This window comes from Mustelus asterias, chromosome 8 (genome assembly GCF_964213995.1).
Source record: "Mustelus asterias chromosome 8, sMusAst1.hap1.1, whole genome shotgun sequence".
In the NCBI taxonomy this organism is placed as follows: domain Eukaryota; kingdom Metazoa; phylum Chordata; class Chondrichthyes; order Carcharhiniformes; family Triakidae; genus Mustelus; species Mustelus asterias.
Window position 1 is genome coordinate 120938862 of NC_135808.1, and position 18915 is coordinate 120957776.

At 40.1% G+C, this 18915-nt stretch overlaps 1 protein-coding gene across 6 annotated transcripts in view; it reads right to left on the reverse strand.

The window, feature by feature from the left end:
* ccdc18 (coiled-coil domain containing 18) overlaps nucleotides 1-18915 on the reverse strand; it is a 136182-nt gene that overhangs the window by 30294 nt on the left and 86973 nt on the right. For all 6 annotated transcript variants that reach the window (XM_078218846.1, XM_078218850.1, XM_078218847.1 and 3 more), the window contains 6 exons: nucleotides 16413-16555; nucleotides 10983-11146; nucleotides 10179-10392; nucleotides 2710-2809; nucleotides 1548-1664; nucleotides 492-635 (listed from right to left, as the gene is read on the reverse strand). In XM_078218846.1, coding sequence (XP_078074972.1) covers nucleotides 492-635; nucleotides 1548-1664; nucleotides 2710-2809; nucleotides 10179-10392; nucleotides 10983-11146; nucleotides 16413-16555 — 882 coding nt within the window. The remainder of the gene's footprint in view (nucleotides 1-491; nucleotides 636-1547; nucleotides 1665-2709; nucleotides 2810-10178; nucleotides 10393-10982; nucleotides 11147-16412; nucleotides 16556-18915) is intronic.

The following is an 18915-nucleotide window of genomic DNA, read 5'->3' on the forward strand; positions in this document are numbered from 1 at the left end:
ATTCTCCCTCAGTGTACCCAAACAGGCGCCGGCATATGGCGACTAGGGGATTTTCACAGTAACTTCATTGCAGTGTTAATGTAAGCCCACTTAAATAAACTTTAAAAACTTATGTCCTTAAGTTCCTCCATGACCTCAACCTCCAGTTCAGTCACCAGCTTTAGTCAGCCACCCTTCTCACATTCCCCAATCCCAAAGTTCCCAATTAGTCTGCTTCTAGTAAAATGTGCAATCCCCACTCCCTTTAGCTTTACCATTGGCAATCATGCTTTCAGCCCCGTTGTCATTCCCAAAACTGTTTTATATCTCCACCTCTCACACTACTCCTTTCAAACCTATTACTTGGGCCAAACTTTTGATCACCCTTTGTAATTCTGGAATCTTAAGGTTGGCAGCTGCTTTCCTCATGCTCCTGAAGTGCTTTGGCATGTTAAAAGAAGCTACTTATCTATGTAAGTTTCCGTTGCTGAAGTATACGTGGTTATATTTACCTGCTCATATCCCTTAATCTGTAAATCCTTTTCTTCAATTTCATTTCTCATCTGATTTACTTGTTGTTCCTTTTGGAGCAGCTCAAAGTCTTTTTCACGTAACTCTTCTTGTATGAGCTGTAGCTTTTTATCCAAAGTTTCCACCTATCCATACAAAGTGATGTTAGAGTTCGTTTCATTGACAACCTGAACATGGAATGTGGGTATAACAGAGATTCAGATCGAAGAAGGGACATAGTTACTGCTCAGCTGTGTACCTTAAATCAGTTTCCCCCCCGCATCTACCTTTCCTTATTCTCCAAAGTTGAATATGGTTTTTCCCTACGTCCATCAATTCATTAACACAACCTTGAGGGAGCCAATCCACCAATCAGCAGTCCACCATGCATCTAAAGCAGTTTTATTTAGATTCTAGGTGGCTCATTCACAGAATAACAAAACTTAGATCACATATCAAGATTATAGCTTCCTTTTGTTCACCCTTCAAAAGAATTAATTTTTTAAAAAATTCTTTCATCGGATGCGGACATCGGTGGCTAGGCTAGCATTTATTGCTCATCCTAATTGCTCTTGAGAAGGTATTAGTGAGCCACCTTCACAGGAATAGTGTGATTTCTTAAGATAACAAGATCCTACAGAATTCAATGCAAAACCAGGTAAATCTGATCTTTCGACAAATCCCATACTCATCCTGCCAAATGTTGCAGAGTAACCCAGAATAGATTCGCTGTTCACCAGGTTGCATCTTTGTAAAAATATTATTTGCATTCCAAAAAAGCTATTGAAGCATGACCGTCACCACGAAATTAACTGCAAAACAGTAATGGAAACGGAATGGGAAACAAAATTGCGCAAATGGCACTTTAAAAAAAAAAAATTGCTGGCAACATAGTAATCACCCTCTCACTGTTTAGAGGTGTCTCCCTTCATGGAAAGTCTTGCCTCTTGCTGAGTCAGAGGATCTAATGCATTATTTTACTGTGCCACAATTAAAATTTAAGATTAAATAAGTTAAAGACAAAGTTAAACTTGTGTTTAAAAAGAGGGACATCAAACCTCTTTAGTGTGCTCCTTAATGTTCAACTCAGATTTCTCCAAAGAACTTTGTAAACAGATAATTTTCTGCTCCATCTCAGTTTTGTGTTCATGTACATTCATATCCAATTGTGTAAGCTGTGAAATAGAAGATGCTGTAAGCAACTAATCTGATTAAACTTCATAATTTTAGATTCTATTTTAACTACAAAGTCCAATACAATAAAAGGAAATCTGAAACTAGAACTATAATCATGATAAAATTAATGTTGGTGTTCTAATAATGGCAGCATTCTTCTTTAAAGTTTATTTATTAGTGTCACAAGTAGGCTTACATTAACACTGCAATGAAGTTACTGTGAAAATCCCCTAGTCGCCACACTCCGGCGCCTGTTCGGGTACACTGAGGTAAAATTTAGCATGGCCGATACACCTAACCAGCATAACTTTCAGACTGTGGGAGGAAACCGGGGCACCCGGAGGAAACCCACTCAGACACGGGGAGAACGTGCAGACTCCGTGCAGACAGTGACCCAAGCCGGGAATCAAATCCAGGACCCCTGGCACTGTGAGGCAGCAGTGCTAATCACTGTGCCACCTACAATCAGAGATCAGTATCAGATTCTTCGTTTCTTAAAACTTCCAGATAATTAAATATAAATTAAATGACCAGTAATCCAGTTGGATCATTAAAAGCCACATTAATTATAATTCTTTATTTAAATATTGATCCTCAATTCCTGCACTGCAGATATCGCTCGATTTAAATTAAATACTCAAAAATATTAACTGACTTCAGATTTTATCATTTTTAAGATGAGAATTGATCATCAATGTGTCTTTCATCTGGCAAAATTCCCAACTCCTTTAAAACTATCACACCAATCTCCTTAAGGAATCCACCTTAAAATCCCCAATTATTCCCAAATACTGTCCCTCCAAGTTCTTATTTGACATTGGAAATAATTTTCGCATCTGGCAAAATAGTCAAACAAAATATAACAGGACAAAGAGCTGAGTATTGGCCTCAAATCAACCTAAAGTTGGCTCCAAAAAGAAAATCAAGGGAAAAAACAGAAATGAGTAGACATGGAAAATACATATTATCAACTGAATAAATAAAACTCTGGGAAAAGTATTGAATATCATGCACTGAATCAAAGTCATTTGTTTCACCAGATACCTGAGCTGCTCTCTGTTGGAGCTCCCACTGCCTATCTTTGAGTGCTTGGTCCATGTCAATGATTTTCATATTTCTCTCCTGTAATTCACTTTTGTACTGCCTATTGGAGAAAACAAATTGAATACAAGTGTGCAGAATTGCTGTGCTTTTGTAAAATAGTCATAAAAACTCAAGAAGAACTCACTGCAAGAAAATGAATCATGATTGCCTTAGTTGCATTAGTTGTCAACAAAACGAAGGAGATTGTCATCGATTTCAGGAAGCGTTAAGGAGAATGTGCCCCTGTCTACATGAACGGGGACAAAGTAGAAAGGGTCGAGATCTTCAAATTTTTAAGTGTCCAGATCACCAACAACCTATCCGGGTCTCCCCATGCCGACACTATAGTTAAGAATGCCCACCAACGCCTTTACTTTGTCAGAAGACTAAGGAAATTTGGCATGTCAGATACGACTCTCACTAACTTTTACAGATGCACCATAGAAAGCATTCTTTCTGGTTGTACCACAGCTTGGTTTGGCTCCTGCTCTGCCCAAGACCACAAGGAACTACAAAAGATCATGAATGTAGCCCAATCCATCACACAAACCAGTCTGCCATCCATTGACTCTGTCTACTCTTCCCACTGCCCCGGCAAAGCAGCCAGCATAATTGAGGACCCCATGAACCCTAGACCTTCTCTCTTCCATCTTCTTCTGTCGGGAAAAAGATACAGAAGTCTGAGGTCACGTACCAACTGACTCAAGAACAGCTTCTTCTCTGCTGCTTGTCAGACTTTTGAATGGACTTAGCTTGCATTAAGTTGATCTTTCTCTACACCCTAGCTATGACTGTAACATTACATTCTGCACTCTCTCATTTCCTTCTCTATGAATGGTATACTTTGTCTGTATAGTGCAAGAAACAATATTTTTCACTGTATGTTAATACGTGACAATAAATCAAATTGTGAAACCCATCAGTTTTCAATCATCACAAACATTAAATCACTCAATTTTGCAGTGCTTCATTCAAATTACAATACTGCTATTTATTAAGGATTTTAATCATTCACAGAATCTACTGACAACAGAGGATATTTCAATTGTGCTCATTCTTGAGATCTTACCATGATGAGGACAACTTGAATTAGTTTGGCACAAGAAGTTTATACATCAGACAGATGTCGTAGCATGATTAATTGCTCAAGGATTGCATTTTTGCAGTGAAAGTGTTAAATGCAGTGGATGTGCAGATTATAAGTGGCTTGAAGTGATAACAAAATCACATACCTGTTCCTTATCATAGCCTATTGTCTTTTAGAGTTAAATCCCAAAAATCTAACTTCAAGGCTAAAAAGTAACACATTAAATGTTCTGGGTTCATTCAGGATTTTTTTCCAGTGAAAGAACTAGGTCAGTAAGGAAGATCAGTTCTGGCAGCAAGCTAAAAAGCTCATGCATCGCTGTTCCTAAAAACTTTAAGATGCTCTCTGGAGAGATCAGCAACTTTTTCCAATTGATCTGAACTAAAGTACCCAACAAAAATGGCTCTGAATAATTGCCACATTAACATCACAAGATACCAGAAAACATGGAATAGTGATAGAAATTAAGAGTGGAAAGCATTTCTCCTTTCCTCGAATGAGCATGAATGGTCAAGAACATGACGTCTATAATAAATATTTATGATAATATAGAAAGGTTCCACATTCTCATTTTAAACTTGGTAAAAACAAAACTGTTTTTAAACATACTGTCTTGTTTACCACTTCAGATGAATTTTCCAAATTAAGTTTTCAATCCTGCAGACATTTGGAAAAAATTAGCTGCCTAATGTGCAATGCCAATTCCTGCAGGGGTCTGCTGCCTTTTATATGGTTTTCAAATACAGTATAATTATTTTTAAGTCAGTTAAACTTAGAAACACATTAAATAGGATCAATGTGGACTATAGAAAAAGTGATTTTAATAGCTTGGATTTTTTTTTAACCCTTACACAACAGAATAAACACGAACACCCATAGTTTCAATAAATAACTTAATTAGAGCATGTGGATGGATTTACGCAGGCAACCAATCATTTCACCCATTATCTTCAGCTTGCCTATCCCTTCAATAAAAGATTGATATGTGGTTATAGTCAGCTATGGAAACTTAAGCTTCCATTCTGTTCTGTACTTAGCTACATAATGAATAGATTGCACTATACCAATACAACCCATCATCCATCATCATCACCCAGAACCATACAACACAGGAGGCTTGTTCAAGTTCTCTGAAAGTGCTATCAACTAGTCCCACACCTCTGGTCTTTCCTATTTGCTCTGCAATTTTTTCTTTTGAAGGTATAAATTTGAAGTACAGGCAGCCCTCGACTTTATGATGTTTGAGTTACGATGAATGACACTTACAACTATTATAAATCCCATTCATAAGTGCGCATTGGCGTTCTGTGTTGTCCATCTGTGTGACTGGAGAGGTCGACATGTCTTTATTAGGTTGGAAATTAGTGTTTTATTCTGTTAAATTCTTTTGGTGCAACTCTTGTGTTTTTAATGTATTTATACACTTACGTTGTATTTAATACTCTTGCAGACTCTCAGAAGTTCAAGACTAAACAGGCAACTGACAGTGATTGATGGCTTCATTATATCCCCAACATTAACTGAGGAACTTGTGCTAAGGCGTGCAGGCATCAACAGTCTTAGCAACTTGACACGGCAACATTTGAGAGCATTTAACACTGGCCAGGGCACCCCAAGAGTGATTTCCAGCATTGGTTCAGGAACCAGCTGCCCAGTCATACCATTGCTCTGACATACGGTACGGTAGCACAGTGGTTAGCACTGCTGCTTCACAGCTCCAGGGTCCCGGGTTCGATTCCCGGCTTGGGTCACTGTCTGTGTGGAGTTTGCACATTCTCCTCGTGTCTGCGTGGGTTTCCTCCGGGTGCTCCGGTTTCCTCCCACAGTCCAAAGATGTGCGGGTTAGGTTGATTGGCCAGGTTAAAAAAAATTGCCCCTTAGAGTCCTGGGATGCGTAGGTTAGAGGGATTAGCGGGTAAATTATGTGGGGGTAGGGCCTGGGTGGGATTGTGGTCGGTGCAGACTCGATGGGCCGAATGGCCTCCTTCTGCACTGTAGGGTTTCTATGATTTCTATGATTCTATGATACGATGTTTTGACTTACAACATGGTTTTCAGGAACCAATTGCGTCATAAATCTGAGGACTTCCTGTATACACCTACAGTCTATTGGCATGGGAACTTTCTCCTATCACTTAAAACTGATTATCACATTGCTCTGTGAGTGATAGGCTGGTCCAATTCTTTAGAACTAAAACAATACTGCAATAATGAATGCTGCTAGAAAATTTCCTTCAGTTGCTAATTACAGAAAGTATGACACTTGGTTCAATAAAAACTTTTATCTAGCCACTGAAAGCTTCCCACGATGGAGTTCAGACAGATTTCCAACATCACATTATTTAGGATTGAACAAAGTCAATTCATTGTGAAGAAAATCATGGTGTGTTCTCCAATACAAGATGTGCTTTGTGTGGGTGACTGAACATTGAATGTAAAATTCACAATGATGTAATAAAGGGTTCTCATTTGGGGCTGGGATTAAAATTAAGAAACTTTGCTACACCAGACTTGGAGTTTTATGTATAGACACAAGATGGTGGTGGTGTGGGGGAGGGCAAGGGGGCAGGGGAAGAAAGATATTGAAATTTAATTTTGACGGAAATACAAAATGGGTTTTAGCTTAGTTTATTTATTAGTGTCACAAGTAGACTTACGTTAACACTGCAACAAAATTACTGTGAATCAAGACTGCATTTTACAGTGCATCAGATTTTCAATGAAAAAGAAAATGGTGTTGGACATGGGGGCTTGCTAAACAGGCAATCATTTACTATTGCCTATTTTCTGCTATTGTTGAAGTCAAATTTCTATCCTGGTCTTCAGAGTGTAAACTCATTCTATGCTCCAGCATTGATATCATTCACTTGGGGGTACTATAAAAATTGTGTCCAATCTTAGAAGAATCAGAAAGTTAAATTCCACCTCAAGGGTGTTTAAATGATCAATTTTGAAATATCTTATTCCTATTTGTGCAACTGTTGTATGTTCTTATATACCAAGGGCTGATTTTCATTATTAAATGAAAATAAAACAACACGAGAGAAACCAGTGTCATTTTTTCCTCCAGTAGAAATATCCATTTGAAATTTAAAATATGTTCCAAAACATCCAGATACTCACATAATAGGACTTTTAGTCATGGATATTCCAACTTGGATCAAAAAGCTTTTGAACAGTACAAAAAACTTCTCACATTTTCTTCTTTCCATTATCCCATGGGATTGAAACATTCATCCTCTAAGGAGAGGATGAGTGACAAGCTAACTAATTCTTTTTCAAAACAAGGTTTGAAGAGATTCCCTATCATGGTTATTGAGCTGAATGTGATTTAAGCATTTACTTGAAAACAAGTTTTAATACAAGTGATATAAAGCCAAGGTGCGTCATTCATATGACTTGTAAAGAATAATTTACTTTCATGTGAAATAATACAACAGCAGTGGCGAAAGCAGCAGGTCGGAGGGTGGGTATATTGCAGCAAGTAACTCCAAACCTGCGAGCTCTGCGACCTAGAAGGGCAAAGGCACAAGAACACTACAACCAGCAAGCTCCCCTCCAAGTCACACACAATTCTGACTTGGAGATAGATCGCTGTTCCTTCATTATTGTTGGATCAAAATCCTGGAACTCCTTACTTAACAGCACCTATGAACGTACCATCGTCAAAAGGAACTGCAGTGATTAAAGGCGGCAACTCATTGCCATCTTCTCAAGGGCAATTAGGCGAGGCCATTTCAGATTGAGACGAAGAGAAATTTCTTCACTCAAGATGCTCTGAATCCTTGGAATTCTCTAACGGAGAAGTATGGAATTCTCAGTCAAGGGACATGGGGATAAGGAGAGGAAGTGGAAGAATGGCTATCATCTTATTAAATGATGGAACAGGCTCAACTCGCTGTATGGCCTTGCACTATTAGTTACGATATGCGATTAAGCAATCTATTAAGCGGCACGGTGGCATAGTGGTTAGCACTGCTGCCTCACAGCACCAGGGACCTGGGTTAGATTCTCGGTTTGGGTCGCTGTCCGTGCAAAGTTTGCACGTTCTCCCTGCGTCTGTGTGGGTTTCCTCCGGGTGCTCCGGTTTCCTCCCACAGTCTGAAAGAAGTGTTGGTTAGGTGCATTGACCCGAACAGGCACCAGAATGTGGCGACTGGGGGAATTTCACAGTAACTTCACTGCAGCGTTAATGTAAGCCTTACTTGTAACTAATAAATAAACTACTTTATTATTCAGTGGATGGAATAAAACCTGATAATAAAAATAATTCTGCAAGTTCTCACGCTAGAAGTTATAAACAGCACAAATATTGAAATAACAAAAAGAAACTCTTCATATATAGGTGAGACTAATATTAGAGTTATATTGAAAATTGAACAAAAAACACTTCCAATGGATTAAGTTAATTTCTGTCTCACTGCATTCCTGCTGCCATCTTTATAGCAACACATTTGCCTTTTTAGGTTTTTCCTAATTTGCAGAGAGTTGCTCTATTGATGTCAGCAACTCAGTGTAAAGAAGGAGACCTGAAATAGTGGACCCCAAATGTACTAAAATTAGTTTATTAGTCAGAGCATCCACCAGGTTGCAATTTTTTAATAATAATTTAGGCAGGGATAATACAATGCATTGAACACATCCCGGCTTGCTCAACTCTCACTCTGTCTTAGATATATAGAATATATATGGGCACTGGAAACTATATTTTGTGACAAAAATCAATAGTCAGTCTTAGGCAGTGCAGGATAATTAAGGAAAGCCAGCTTGGATTGATTAAGAGAAAATCATGTTTAACTAACTTGCGGGACTTTTTGGAGGAGGTAACAGGTGGTTGACAAGGGCAATGCTGTTGATGTGGTGTATATGTACTTTGAAAAGTTACCTGATACAGTGCCACAGAACAGACTTGAGCGAAAGGGAAAGTAGGCACTTGGGTAAGAAATTGGCTGAGTGACAGGATAGAGAGAATAGTGATAAATAGTTGTTTTTCAGATGGAGTTTCCCAGGGGTCAGTGTTGGGACCTTTGCTCTTCCTGATATAAATGACCTAGACTATGGTGTGCATAATTTCAAAATTTGTGGATGATATGAAGATTGGAAGCATTGTCAACTGTGATGAGGATAGTCTTGAACTTCAAAAGGACACTGTATTGAACTTTATCTGCCACTTGTCTGTCACAGATATGTCTTTGTCCTTTGCGAGAAGCATGAGGTGACTTATTTTGGCAGGAAGAACATGAAGAGACAAAGGGATAAACTCTAAAGGAGGTGCAGGAACAAAGGGACTTTGGTGCAGATGTAATATGTGATTGAAGGTGGCAGGGCATGTTGAGAGAGCAGTTAATAAAGCATACGGTATCCTACATTTTATTAATAGGGGCACTGAGTACAAGATTAAGGAGGTCATGTTGAACTTGTAATAAGGCATTAGTTAGGCTTCATCTGAAGCATTGCATTCAGTTCTGAGTGCCATGCTTGAAGGATGTGAAGGCATTGGTGAGAGTACAGAGGAGATCACATGCTTCATCTATGAAACTCTGTCCAAAAACAGGCTGTTACACTGGCAGATCAAAATAAAGAAGATTTCTACTGCTGTGGATTTGATTGGATAATTACACTGATGAAATGAACAAATAAAGTTAAAAATCATGCTCAACCAATTTTACACAAAGAAGAAATGTTTACAACCAAAAGAGAAAATGTTGGAAAATCTCAGCAGACCTGGCAGCATCTGTAAGGAGAGATAAGAGCTGACATTTCGGGTCCAGGTGACCCTTTGTCAAAGCATTTTCTCTTTTGGTTTCAGATTCCAGCATCTGCAGTAATTTGCTTTTATTAAGAAATGTTTACATTTGATCAAAGCATTACAATCAAATGCAGCTAATGGAGTAAAATATTTCCACATCAAAAATGTGAAAATTTCTGAAACTAACAACAAAAAGGAGATTTAAATGTTGCAAATGCACCATTTAACAATTGGAATTTCTCAAAACTATTGCGCAAGGTCTGATTCATTTTGACAAAACCATTAAAGATAACTTTTGACAAATTTCATCTTTCATAGTTTCAAATGAGTTTAAAAATTTTTTTTTGACCATTTTGAAAATGGTGCCATAATGAAGCAGGTCATTAGAATGTAAATTAAACTCTGTAAATGACAAAATACATAGCTGATACCATGTAAATGTGCAATACATTTGCTCTTACAAAGCGTTGAAACAGGATCAGAAATCAAAAAAAGAAACTGATAGGAAAATTAAGTGAATGGACCAAATCGGTTTTCCCATAGCATCAATACAATGCAGTTCACTTCTTCACTCCTGGGGATGAAGTAACTCACCGGAGTTCATTTGTGAGCTCTTCAATGGTGTCATTTTTTTCCTCCATGCTGATCTGAGCCTTTTGAAGTACATCTCTTAGCTCCTTGAGCTGGTTCAAAGCTTCTTGTAATTCACCACGTGCATTCTTCAACTGTGTTTCCATCTTTTGAGTTTCTTGCACGGCACTGCTTCGGTCTGTCGCAATTCGATGCAGATTTTCTTCCAGATCAAGCACTACCAGGGAATTAATTTTTACAAAATTTACATATTTTACAAAACAAGGTTATGTTTAGCCATTCAACAGTTCACAAATGTCACTACACTTCAAATTTATAGGAACCACTTGAAAATAGTTAATTGATAGGCTGAAATACTTGTGAAAGAAAATTGAGATTTTCATTTGTTAAGAGTTCAGGTCAGTTTTTGTTTTAAAAAATAAAGAGTTTCCTCACGTACACATTTTTTTCCCTTTGGGGAACAGCAGTGGAAGGATTCCCGGGCTGGTCATCAGCCCGATGAACTGTGTCATGGATACTCCTCCATGGCCAACAATTTAGTCACACCACAGTATGAAACAAATGTTCCAAGTGGTGCAATTACATATGGCGTTCAGTAGAATGTTTTACTTCTTACATATTTTCTGAAGTGGCCTTAAATAATCAATTTCATAAGTATCTCAAGTTTTTTAAATTTGGTACTGCATATTGAAAAAGCAACAGACCCTTTTAAAAATTTGCTATTTAATCACAAAACTTTTTTTAATGAGGACAAATCAAGGCATACACACAAACTAACGCACACAAGGCAAAAATGATTTTTACTACCTTCGTCAGACTTCTTGTTCAATTCTACCTGCGTACTACGCAGAGTCATTTCCAGCTGGTTAAGCTGGATATCCTTGCTCGCACTATCTCGTCTTAGTTGAAGAAGTTCTTTTTCAAGTGCAGTAGTTTCACCTTTGCATTTATCCATCTCGGTCTTTATTTCACTGCGAGAAAAAAAAATGATGAATGCGAGGAATTGATCACAAAGACAAACAGATTGATGCAGATACTGACACCTGAAAGGTATTATAATTCTTAATGACAAATCATATGCAGTACCCAGATTAAAGTTCTGGAAGTTTTCAATAGATACCCAAATGCACAATGCATACCCAAGTGCAAGATACTTCAGAAAATCTTCGGCTATTTATATGTTAAAAAAATAGATAGTCATGCGACTAACCTAACCCTAAAGGCACAAATGACAGCTTTGTTTTTTGAACAAATTTAAAACAGAGGCTCATTCTCCAAATGAAATGTGAAGCTGGAATCACATTTTTAAAAATGTTGTTGGATGCCAACTTAATAAAAGAAACTATTTAAGTATGTTTCAATAGCTTTACAGTCAATGAGGTGTAGTCACTGTTATAAAATGGCAACTAAAATGTATAGGGCAAGGTCCTATGAACAGCAATTAGATTTTGGACAGATGTGTAATTTTTAAAAATTCATTTGTGGGACATGGGTGTCGCTGGCTGGCCAGCATGTATTGTCCATCCCTAGATGCCCTTGAACTGAGTGGCTTGCTGGGCCATTTCAAAGAACAGTCGAGAGAGTCGATTACATTGCTGTGAGTCTGGAGTCACATGTAGGCCAGACCAGGTAAGGGCGACACATAGTGAACCTGATGGGTTTTTTCTGACAATCAGTAGATTCTTAATTCCAGATATTTTTTATTGAATTCAAATTCCACCATCTGCCGTGGCAAGACACAAACCCTGGTCCCCAGAAAATTAGCAGAGTTCTGAATTAATAGGTTTAGCGATAAAAGCCATCACCTCCCCAAATAATGTAGATTGAGATATAGTGACCCAGACACAGGGGGGAATGCAACTCGCCACATTCCCCTGTAGGCCCATGAGCTTTTGCTTTTCTGACTTGTCAAATGTCTGACCAAAATTCACGTACACAACGTCCATTACACTACCCTCATCAATTCTCGTTACTTCCACAAAAAATTCAATTAAATTAGTACGGCACAACCCTCCCCTAACAAAACCATACCAACTATCCCTGATTAACCCATTCCTTTCAATGGTTGGGGAGCATTATCCATTTGATAGCTTTTAAATACTACTGATGAAAACCTTGCCTTCCCTTTTAAGAGGTGCATACTGGCTTTAAGAAGTGATAGAACGACCAGATTGCCCCAACTCCAAAATGCCAAGCTGCCATCATGCAATATTAATGCCGGAGGCCCACCACTGGAGTTTAAGTGAGGCCCAATCATAATTCATACTACATACAAAAATTGCCCTCATGCTCTTGAAATGGAAACATAAATACTGGAAGCACTCAACAGGGTTAGCAGCATTTAACTCATTTGTTGCCTCTCGTGCTGAATGTTTCCTGCATTGTATGTTTTTATTTCAGATATCCAGCACCCACAGTATTTTGCTTTTATAAATATATGAAGGAGTTGTAGGAAAAAGATGGCGATACAAATCATGATACTCAAAAGTAGAAAAATCACCAGATTGGGATGGGACGAATCCTAGGTTGTTGTGGGAGACATGGGTAGAAGTTATGGAGGCTCCGGCCACATTTTTCCAATCCTCCTGGACATGAGGTTGTGAATGTTACAAGGGAGGGAGATAAACACAGCAACTACAGGCCAGTCAGTTTAAACTTGGTGGTGGGGGACCTTTTAGAGACAATAATCTGGAGCAAAATAAATTGTCGTTTGGAAATTGACTAATTATATAATTTTCCAAACATAATACTCCCTCAAATATAATATGCACCTAGATTTCATGAACAAAAGGTGAAAATTGCTTTATCGCCATATAGAATATGTCCCCAGACTTTTGCAATGCTGCAGTCAGTGTCATTATTCCCAGAGGCATTACAGGCCAGTTTAAGTGATGGATAGCTGCCGCAAACTCGGGGCCTGAGGAACAGTGCTACACTCTCAGAGAATTGCTGCACTGCTTACCTTTTACAAGTTTTATGATTAAAATATATCAACTGAAATACATGGATCATTAGTATTAAGAATCATCCCACACAAGATCCGGATGGCATTCTACTGCTTATGATGCCAGTTGAGTTTAAGTTTATTTATTAGTGTCACAAGTAGGCTTACATTAACACTGCAATGAAGTTACTGTGAAAATCCCCTAGTCGCTACACTCCAGCGCCTGTTCACGTACACTGGGGGAGAATTTAGCATGGCCAATGCGCCTAACCAGCACATCTTTCGGATTGTGGGAGGAAACCCATGCAGACACGGGGAGGATGTGCAGACTCCGCACAGTGACCCAAGTCAGGAGTCGAATCCAGGACCCTGACGCTGTGAGGCAGCAGTGCTAACCACCGTGCCGTCCTCTTTCATGGATTAAAGCCTTGCAATTTCCAGATGATTTGCCTTGAAGGAGAACCGTTACTATGCCAATCTTGAAAGAAACGCTACAGGATGTATTATCTAACCCTCATGCAGGCAGAAAAATTTAGCCTCCCCTGTTTCCCAATGAGTTCCTTTGCCGGTCAAATAAAAGATCTCAAACCTTTGCATGGGAGAGAGAGTCAATCCCAAACTGGATCAACTGCATTCCCCATGAGGCTAGCTGGCCGGCTGCAAAAAAAAACACTGACTTGTTACCATGCATAACACCCTAACTTCTAGTTCAATCTTTTAGGGGAAAAATGTTATATTCAGGAAGTTACAGTAAATGGAACTCAGCACCGAACTGCTAACGGTGGTTTGATTAACTTAACAGAATAACTGAATGAAGTAACAGAGGACGTTGATGAGCCATGCAGGTGTTGTGTTATGAGCTTTAGAAAGGCTTTTGACGAAGTGCCACAGTTTGCTCATTAGCAAATTAAAGCCCATGGGAACAATGGCAGTGTGGATACAAAACTGGCTATGGAACAGAAAGCAAATGGCGCTGGTGAATGGTTATTTTTCAACCGGAGGGCGGTATTCAGAGGTATTTCCCGGGGTCTGCCCTTATTGATGCACGTGGCCTAGATTTGAGCATACATGGCATTATTTCAAAGTTTGTAAGTGACACAAAGCATTGATATATAATAAAAGAGGACAGCACACTTCACAATGTCAGACTGGTGAAATGGTGAGGCACATGGCAGATAAAAGTCAATGCTAGGAAGTACGAAGTGAAACATTTTGGGTTAAATGGGGAGAGGCAACATAAACCAAATGACACGAATTTAAAAAGGGGTGCCAGAACCGAGAAACTGGGGTTCAAATCTATGAAGGTGGCAGAACAGTTGAGAAGGTTCTTTAAATAAACGATGGGATCACTGGCTTTATTAATAGATGAATAGAATTTAAAAAGCAAGGAAGTTGTGCTAAACTTTAATAAAACATTGATTAGGTTTCAACTGGAACAGTGTGTTCAATTCTGGACAAATTTTAGGAAGGTTGTTAAACCCTAAAGAAGGGGTAGAAGAGATTTATTAGAATGCTGCTGGGATGAGGAGCTTCAGTTACGTGGAGAGAAGATATGACAGATTTACAGAATTATGAATGATTTCAATAAGAGTAAAAAAGGAGAAACTGGTTCAATTGATACAACGTTTGGTGTCCTGATGGAACAGATTTAAGAGGTGCAGAAGGAAACAATTTTTATACAGCAAGTTGTTAGGTTATGGAAGCCACTACCTGTAAGGGTGGTGGAAGCAGACTCTATAACATTCAAAGAGAATGAGTGATTGGCTAAATGACCTTTTTATGTTGCAGTACTCTCTGATTCTATCTTCAAATCCCTTTTGCACTTTATTTTTCTATCACTGACTTGTGACTAACAAATTAGATTTTTAAAATTAATTTACAGGATGTGGGCGTCGTTGGCTAGGTTAGCATTTAATGTCCATCACTGGTTGCCTTTGAGGTGGTGGTGGTGAGCCACCTTTTTGAACCTCCTCAGTCCCGGAGGTGCAGGTATACCCACAGTGCTGTTGGGGAGGGAGTTCCAGGGTTTTGACCCAGTGACAGTGAAGGAACGGCGATGTATTTCCAAGTCAGGATGGCAGACGACTTGGAGGGGAACCTCCAGGCAGTGGTGTTCCCAAGCACCCGTTCCTGTTGTCCTTCTAGTGGTCATGGGTTTAGAAGGTGCTGCCTAAGGAACCTTGGTGAGTTCCTGCGGTGCATCTTCTAGATGGCACAAACGGCTGCCACTATTTGTCGATGGTGGAATGATTGAATGCTTGTGGAAGGGGTAGCAATCAAGCTGGCTGTTTTGTCCTGGATGGTGTCAAGCTTCTTGAGTGTTGTTGGAGCTGTACTCGTCCATGCAAGTGGAGAGTATTCCATTACACTCCGGACTCGTCCTTGTCAATGGTGGATAGGCTCTGGGGAGTCAGGAGGCAAATTTCTCGCCACAGGATTTCTAGCCTTTAACCTGATTAATGCTTACGGAAGAGCTATTACTGGACTCTACAGCAACTTGACCCAAAAAAAACATGATCAGTGGTTGCATCAGAAACATATATACCATTAAGGCATTAAAGTGATGCATTAATCGTTACCAGATGTAACACTTCACAGTCCACTCTTCCAGTTTGGATCTTCCTCAGTTAACATCCATATTGGTGGATTGCTGGAGAGACAACCCCGTTCAGCTATATATGGATATGCATGTTTATATATGTGGAAGTTGCACTTCCACTAGATTGGTAAATGTGCAACGATTTATCGCACGCTTTCAAAAAAAAACTTTCACATCAATTGTAGAATAAAACCTTGCAACTTCAAAAAGTAACCCATGATTTTCTCATTTCCCACATCAGCAATCCCACGCTCTGGGGATCCTAACTTCGGGTAGATTTGCTATTCTTCGCTGAGTGGGTGCCAAATCTAGCCCCAAGTGTCTTCGTGCTGTGGGCTGATGTCTGCACGAATAGGACTGGTGCTGCCCCAAAACTCACTTCCTGCAAAGACTATTTCTGATAGATGACGTTTCCAGCCTAAACTGGCTGCAAACAAACCCCACGGCTCTGCAGTGAAAGAACGCATTTGTTTACAGACTATCCATTCTAATTTTTCCAAAATGGCGCTGAAAATAAATCAGACACTGGGTTTTATCTGACAATTTTGAAAATGATGTATAAAAATAGAGAGAGAGTATTTATTTAAAAAACTCAATCTTGTCCTTTCCACTCTGGGGGAAGAAATAAAAAGGGCCAAACAACATGAACATTTGTTATAGACAGATATCACTCCCCTCTACCACAAAAACTTACTTCAAAGCGCTGGCAAGTTCAACCACCTGCTGGTGCTTGCAATCCTGGCCACGATAAGCTTTCAAAAGCTTGTCTTCTGCTTTTGAGAGCTCATCAGTAAATGCCATCTTCTGTTTAAATAATTCTTGCTCCAGTTGAGAAACCTGTTTCACAAATATAATAGTACTTTATCCCAGTATTAAAAGATGAAGCATCACTAAAGCTATTACGAAAATTCTCAAATATTAATCCTCTTGCATTACAAAGTAATCAACCAAATAACTGCAGGGCAGGTCCATAATCTGTGAACCAATGATATAAATAGCACCATCAAGGGCATATTGTACTATCCCTTATAATGGGAGATTTTGTCATTTCTAAATCAAGACAACTTACAATTTCTACTGATTAATCAGTAACAATAGTTAAAAGTTTAAATTTAATACATCGATATGTAGAACAACACAATGAATTTTAAAATTTCAGTTGCTATTTCATTAAAATGTAAAAAATAATTGAATTTGTAATATTCAGAATGGATGCCATAATAACTATGAAACTTCACGTTACTGAGGTATATAATGGCCATTCAATCCATTTTGTCCACGTCAGTGTTTACTCTCTCTATAAGGATTAATCCTAATTTCAAGTGTCTGCCCTGCTCCTGCATCACTGAATTCCTCTTCCAGCAACCAATTATCAAACGCTAATACTAAGGGCAGAATTTCACAAACTATGTGCATGCTGAACAGGCAAAAGTATCAGTGAATCCTAGTCCCGCTGAGATCAATCGAGAATCCGTCGTGATATTGAATCGTGGGCGCATTGGGCCAGCGATGTCTGCAGGCATAGGCACCTGTCCAATGGCGGCCCATTGTGAAGTTTAAAGGTGGCATGTAAAGGCCACTAAGACATCACGGCTTGCAGAATAGTGAGCGCTGGCAGATACAGCAGGCCGGAGGAAGGTTCTGGCATCCATCGAGCCCCTGGTTTCTCAGACAACTGACTCAGAGCCCTGGTTGAGGCAGTCGCAGCCAGGAGGGATATTTGATGCCCATGGATGGAAGGAGGAGGCTACCACACTTTGCCAAGAAGGCATGGACAGAGGTGGCTGGTGAGGTCAGCAGGCATGACCTAGTCTGGTGCACCTGGATCCAGTGTCAGAAAAGGCTCAATGGCTTACTGTGGTCAGCATGGGTGAGTGACGAGTGGACGTTGCGATGGAGGGTGTCCGTTCATTGTTGTAACGAAGCGTGTGGGTTTCGGGGAGTCTCATCACACATCTGCTCATGCTCAAGGCTGGAAAGGGTCAAGTGTCCAAAGCGGTGGTAATGTCCTCTAGCCTCTTGAAGGTGATCTGAGTTGATGGGGCAGCATGGTATGTCATGGCAGAGAGTTAAGTACCCAATGGAGCTCTGCACTTACTTGCAGGAGAAATGTAGCCATAACAACTGGTAGAGAGCAGCCATTGTGGTGGGGTGGCAAACCTGGCCATCCTCACCAGCCATGTGATGGGGGCAATGGCGTTCGAGTGCCAACAGAGAGAAGTCGCAGTAAAGATCTTCTTCTGAGAGGAAGACAAGAGCAAATTGGGGAGAATCGCGACAGGATGAGGGCGAGAATGATGAATGGGCATCTTATCCCTCAGAACGATCTCGGTTATGCACCAGTCTTCGAAACACTCCAATGCAACTGAAACCAATCGCAATGGGCAGCATATATTAAAAACAATGTCTGCGATACGGGTAAAGTCTCAGAACGTTTGTTTTCATCCTTCAAATGAGTTGCCCACCAGAGCCAGCCAAGAGACAATGATCCACATTTGACATTAGAGCATGACAACTCGCAGGATGCACCCACGGCACACCTCCTCTCAGCACTGAGCACTAGCATAGATACTGGCACATCAGAGGGCATAACCATTTTGGGAGCATTGGTACTGCACAGCAGTGATCGGGCACATCATGTTCGCTGGTGCAGCTGGTGGAGACAGGGAGTGCCCAGTGTGTCGACACTGTGTGTCGAAAGTTTGTTGGAGACAAGGATCACATGGAGCCCGAGGATGATGAAAAATCTCTGGCGTCGTCCATAAGGCAGCAAATGTTGGGTGTCCAGCAGGATACGCAAAGAGATCTGTCAGTCCCTGCAGTGTGAGCACTGTTGTCCCTGGGGCCTCTTCTAATGGTTGCCCAGACAAGGGCAGCATCTCATCTGCCTGTCTGCCAATCCCCATCCACCCTCTGAATCTGTGGCCACTGAGGGAATGCGCAGCTATGTCACGGAGCGAACTCTTCCAGGCAGAGCCTTCACAGGCCCTGCTGGTCAGAGGACAGTGGTCAAGATCATCTGTGCCAATAAGGCATAGATGGCAGTAACCTGACTCTCATGCCACTGAGGGCGGCAACTAGACGCATCACCCACAAACATAAGCTTAAGTCACAGTAAGCACATTCAGGAATTTGCACAGGTTGCTTTAGATTTCTTCCCCCCTCACCATTTTCTGAAGGTTATCCAGCTGGATACT